The sequence below is a fragment of the Rosa rugosa genome, chromosome 5 (genome assembly GCF_958449725.1).
Source record: "Rosa rugosa chromosome 5, drRosRugo1.1, whole genome shotgun sequence".
Taxonomy (NCBI): Eukaryota; Viridiplantae; Streptophyta; class Magnoliopsida; order Rosales; family Rosaceae; genus Rosa; species Rosa rugosa.
The window spans coordinates 35,926,190-35,932,189 of NC_084824.1; the positions used below are offsets into that span (position 1 = coordinate 35,926,190).

Below are 6,000 nucleotides of genomic sequence, written 5' to 3' on the forward strand. Positions count from 1 at the left end.
CACGGGAAAGAGACCTAAATTGGTCTATGGTCACGACCAACCGCCAAGCGGTAAGGCAACGCCTCATAATGACAATGACAGCTACGCGGCATTGCAGTCAAGTTTTTCTCCTCTGGGAAAGAGTAAAGGGACCGGTTAACGCAGCCCACAGCAGCCATTGATCCGGAAGTTAACCCCCAACACTTGGGTATCAAAGATTAGATTCGCTACCTAACACCCATTGTTTATACGCAGCTCCCCTCATCAAACAATTTTCCGACCATACGGATGTCTTTAGCCAAGAGTGGGGGGACTCCTTGGAGGGCCTAGCAGGGGCCCACCCGAAAGGGCATAAGCGTTCGCTCCAACAAATTCTAGATGGACGACGCACTTGCATTAATTATACTCGATATACGGCACAAAGCTACGCTTTGGTATCAACCCCATAAGAAAGCCTTCCTTGACTGGGGACTTGTACATACAACCCAGCATAATTAGCAACGGTTACGCTCATGCCTCAGGGCATCACCTTCGAGCTACCCGTTAATGCCTCATGGCATCCCCGAGCTTCACGCTCAAGCCTCCCCAGCACCCTCGAGCTTTCATGCTCACACCTTCCAGGCAACCCCGAGCTTTCACGCTCTTGCCTTCCAGGCAATCCCAAGCTTCACACTCACTTCTCCTTGGCATAATACACAAGAATGGAATATTGAATTCTTCTACCATTTGTCGTTTGCTACAAATCGAATTCTTTTCGCGTTCCATTAATACGAGGGAAAACCAAACAAACACAAGCGTTCGCGTATTCATCGTTCACGAATTACAAACGCTTGCCTTCATGGAACTCATGCAACTTACACCGAGCGTAACCTCGTCAAATCGACCTCGTTCGTTATCTTCCGAGCACCACGCGCATCATATGCAATTCATATGCTTATTTGTGATATGTTCACACAACCATACGCGTTCTCAAGTTTATACGTCATAATCGATCATACTCAGCGCCATTCACATGTATACATCAACATGTATCATGAACCTCGTACATTCGTATATGCGAACGCATGTCAATGCAACTCACATCTGTTGCCCAATACAACAAGCCTTCTACATATGCGTGCTTTTGTCGTTGTTGTGCAGGTTAACGAGTCCCTTCTTGCTTACGGAGTTCTGGGACTTGTAGGGGCTAGACGGCTCTCGGACATCACTTATGCTTGATGACATCATGTGTATAACTCCCCAACCAAGAAGCTCCTCTTACTTGGGGACTTCGGGGACTTGTACATACCTCCACTAATATTGAGGATTTGCTACATCAATAAGCATAAGTAACACCATCTTAGTGGGCCCACAAGCCATGGTGGGACCCAACCACGATATACATCTCGTACCTCGACACTCAAGCTACCTCATGGTAGTCGAAAGTCGCCAAGAGCTTACCGGGAAACCACCTTCCCGGCCTTGCCAAAATGCCTCCATGATAAGCTTTCTACACTAAAATAGAGGTTTCTTGTCCCACATTGGAAAACATGTAAAGGAATGAGCCTCCCTCCCCTATAAAAAGAGACTCATTCCCACTTACTCTACATCCCATTACAACATCTCTTGTAATCATGTTAGGCCGCAAGGCCCAAATACATATAGTGCCATATTTTGGCATGGATGCAATCGTGAATATTTGTTGTCTATATGGCTTCAATAAATAGGAGCGTTGTGTGAGTAGTAAAATGCATTGGCACAAGAAACAGAGCTATAACATGCGGAACTGCCTGCAGTATCCCATCAAGTGGGTGGAAAGCCAAACCTGCACATATCATATCGTTTTCCTTTGAAGGATCAAAAGTGTGAAGAAAAGGTCTAGACTTATGACATCAAATCATTGATATTTGAATCAGGGATACACTTGGTTGGGTTATAATGGATTGGAAGGACAGTTAAAAGTATAGCAACAATCAAAAAAATGTGTGATCAATTATATGTAATCACACATAAGCTTACCCAAAGCAGATTCAATTAATTCTTGATAAAAAAAATATATGTGATGCACAACCAAATATAAAAGCAGAAGTCTGAATATAAAGTAGAACACACCAAGCCAAGACAAGCGATTGACACGCAAAGAGTGATACTGGAACATGTAGGTCTAAACACAACAAACAACCACATCGATAATCAATATATTCAGAGATCCAAACTCAAAACTCCAAAAACAACAACCCAAATCACAATGTTAATCAACACTCACTATGTAGTCGGTGGGCATAATCACCTAAACGTAAAACAAAAGGAAATGAATCGTTTTGAACATAACTAGTGGTTTCCATCATATAAAAATGAGGTGGATAACTTGAAATATGCAAACAAGTCGATGTAGATAACTTGAAATATGGGATTCAGCATCATTTTCAAAAGCAATACAACTTCAAAAACCAGGACCAATGCAATTGAAGACAACCGTGAAAAGAATTCATATCGTGTTATTACAAGTTTTCAGTTGTATGAGTATTCAACTAGAGGATGAAGACTAAACTAGCTTGGTATACACACATTTACAGGAAAAAAAAACTAACGTGGGAGCAGCAAAGACAAAACTAGGAAAGGGCAAGCCAAGAAGATAGAGAATTCATTGGAGTTTTACCTAGAACTACCAGTACGTCCAGAACAATAAGCTTTATAGAGGCTTCCGCTACCGCCAACCTACATATCATATAAACAAAAGAGATTTAACAGAAGACCTTAGTGGTTGCAAAGAAGTGTATCTTACAAATATCTTTTATCAAATTACTTAAGAAACATATGGTTTACAATTAAATAACAGTTGATTTACAATGACGAATCTAAGTAAAGAAGGAAACCTGATTTACAAAAATTAAACTCTCACCTGCAAATAGCAAAAGCCTTAACAAAGGCATCCTTGAGCAAAGGATTTGATGCTGCTACTCTTTGCGATGTGATGTCAAAGTCCTAAAACAAGAAAATCCAAACCACAATTAAATAGCAATCAACAAAAATGACATTACAATAGCAAAAGGCATCAGAAATACCCATACCCAGAAGATCAAGTATGAGTCTTCATGTATCATCATACCCAAAATCTCAAAAATCAATATGGTCCTTCTTTCAGCTACGGCGGAGGTCGTGCTCAAACTGCAACCACCATGGCACCATACTCGGATTTCAAACAAAACCCTATGACCGAGAGCAGAGAAGAGTATTGATGGAAACATGTGGTGACCCGAGATGGGGTCCCACAGCGCCGCGACTCCGAGCCAATGAGGAATCGACATGTACGAATGGCATCTCGATAGCTCATCAACCCGAAACCGCAAGGCCTTTTGAGTTTAGGTTGTTGGTTTACAAAACACTTTCTTGGACAAATCATTCTAGCAACCTAACAACACATTTTCAAAAGCGGAATTCGAAATGGGCTAAGAGTTTTGGGCTTGCGATCGGAGCCCAATTTGGAAAATAAAACAGATCACTAAGTAATCACAAGTATGGGAGACGCGCCCCAGGGTTACGGGTCTCCCAGAATTTTTGTAAACGAGTAGGAAATAAATAAAAAGTAAATAAACAAGCTACTACAAAATCCGATTAAGGACCAAAACCTTCTTTTGATAAAACTAAAGAGAAATGCGCCAAGCCGTGCCATGTGTCTCCCCTGTACGCTTCCCGACCACATGCTCGAAACCTGCACACTATAGTAGGGGTGAGCTTTCGTCCTCGCATGCCCAGTAGGGGCCGACCCAACCATGCTAGGTTTGAAAAATAATATACTTGAAAATATTACTACATAATATTGTGCACGTTTATCGAAAAATGCTTTAAGAAAAGTGGCAACCACAAACATTTGTTTTCTTTCATAAAACATGTGCAGTATGCTTCACACACTTGGAGCTCCGAGATACTTACCTGCCGGCTAAAGTAAAATAAATCAGTGACCGACCTGGTTCGTCCTGAGTACGAGAACCGGCCAACTACTCTGTAGTACTTCCGACTACAAGTAGCGAAAGTGTCCATTTCTTGGCTTTGAGTCTCCTATGACTGGTTCACTGTCTATACTTATCTTTCCTCGACAAACATAGGAGCACAGCCCCCTCCGGAGGTTCACGGTTATCGACACCGTGGGATCCCTAGGAATCTACGCGTCTAGGTCCCATTCACTTTCAGGTCACAAGTACACATATACAAGGGTACAGTATCTCAACATGCAAGTCTAGCCTCGGTTTTTCACAATTTGCAATTATCAGTTCTGAAAACACATGTATCACGAGGCATCGACTAATGAACAACCAAAAACGTACTTGCAGGCAACATAATATTATACTAGAGCATTCCACATATAACGAAAAGCCTCTAACAAGGAAGGGACAGCTCACCCTACCTGGAAATGCCGGCGTATTCCACACTCTGGTGCTTTCCGCTTAAGCTTCCTTAACGATCGTGTTTCCTAAACCATTACTTAGTTTGTAAGTAATTATTCAGGTAAACATCATGATCAACTTTAAGTATTCCTTTTTATTTCAATGAGGCCATTAATTACTTCATTTAACCTTTACCAATTTGGGAAACTAACTTCTTTCTTGAAAAGGAAAAACGTCCTTATCGCCCCGCTAAACTATCGTCAATCCGAGCGACCAAAGTCGAGTCGATCCTCACGTTTTACGAGGTCGGTCAACCCAAGTCAACTCTCGGAGTTGACTTTTGACCGTTGACTTTGACTTCTGACTTTTGACCAAGAATTCCCTTATTTACCATTATTTCTTATTTATCAAAAATAAATAAGTAAATAATTATAAATAATGTTTTACTCTTACTTTTACCCATTTACTCTTCCTTTTTCACCTTTTCACTTTTACTGTGATTTTCACCTCCACACTTTCACTTTTACCTTTTACCTCCTTTTTACCGAATTTACCTTTACTTTCACCTTCTGCACTTTTTACCACTTTACCAAGGTAAAACTCATTTAATTCAACTTTTACTCTTTTCTTCATTTTCTTTATTTTCTTTCAAAAATAAAGCCATTTCCTTTTCTTCATCCTTTTCTTTTTCTTTTGGCCAAAATACACAACAACAATTCACCAAATCTTCAACACCAATTTCCAATCCTTTGAAAATTAGATCAATAAAATCCTACTAATTAAACTCTCTTCAAATATCTAATTTTCACAATTTTCCCAACAACAACAATATCTCAACAAAATCAAAATCAACCAAATAAATTCCAAAAATTCTAGGGTTTGTCCAAAACCCATTCCTTACCCTTTCTTCTTCAAAACTCACGGCCTAAGCTTCCTCCATGGCCTTCTTCACCTACAAATCCGTCCATCATCAATACCACAACCAAAAATTGCGAAACAAGGTTGCATGGATAGATCCTTACCACAAATCCTTGTCAAACCCATAGCCTAGCTTGATCGTTCAAGGAGAAATCGGGTTCATGCAAACAAAATCACAAACCCAAATCAAAAACTCGGATTTAGGAAGAAAGATGTATAGATCGAAGGAATATAGGCTAGATTAGGATGGAAAATACCTTGATTTGAGCTTGGAAAGAAGAAATCACAAAAGCCCCAATTTTAGCTTCGGGTTCTAGGGTTTTTGGGGGATTAAATGGCTAAATTTCATGATTTTGGTTGGAGAAATGGAAAGAGGGAAGGAAGAGGAGAAAATCTGGAAATTTTGGTTGAAATCCGGATTCCGGCGACGGCGGCGACCGGCGGCGGTGCTGCGGCTAGGCGGCGGCGGCGATTTCCGGCGAGAGTCTAGAGAGAGAGAGTCTCGGGTAGAGAGAGAGAGAGCTGAAGGAAAATGAGGGAAGTGGCTAGGGTTTGAGAGGGATGTGTTCTTTAAATACCTCTCCCAAATTTAATTGTGAAAAGTCTAATTCGCCCCTCCTTTTGGGCCAAGTGGGCTTGGGCTGCTCCAACTTTCTTTTTCTCTTAATTTCCTCAAGTCCAATCCGAAAATTACATCTTCAAACATCCTTATTTCTCCAACACTTCACCGAATCCTTTC

At 41.0% G+C, this 6,000-nt stretch overlaps 1 protein-coding gene across 7 annotated transcripts; it reads right to left on the minus strand.

The window, feature by feature from the left end:
- Positions 1–1,635: 1,635 nt before the first annotated feature.
- LOC133712580 (uncharacterized) lies at positions 1,636–5,788 on the minus strand. Of its 7 annotated transcripts, none has more exons than XM_062138685.1 (9): positions 5,519–5,788; positions 5,366–5,394; positions 5,245–5,295; positions 4,364–4,429; positions 3,588–3,670; positions 3,030–3,126; positions 2,861–2,943; positions 2,618–2,676; positions 1,636–1,783 (listed from the first exon to the last, which is right to left on the minus strand). In XM_062138685.1, the coding sequence occupies exons 5-9, from the start codon at positions 3,659–3,661 to the stop codon at positions 1,665–1,667; spliced, it is 432 nt and encodes a 143-aa protein (XP_061994669.1). In that variant the 5' UTR covers positions 3,662–3,670; positions 4,364–4,429; positions 5,245–5,295; positions 5,366–5,394; positions 5,519–5,788; the 3' UTR covers positions 1,636–1,664. The 7 variants fall into 7 exon arrangements, with proteins under 7 accessions (XP_061994669.1, XP_061994668.1, XP_061994665.1 ...); XM_062138684.1 differs by having other exon boundaries at positions 3,588–3,677; XM_062138681.1 differs by having other exon boundaries at positions 3,588–4,429; positions 5,366–5,390.
- Positions 5,789–6,000: the final 212 nt, after the last annotated feature.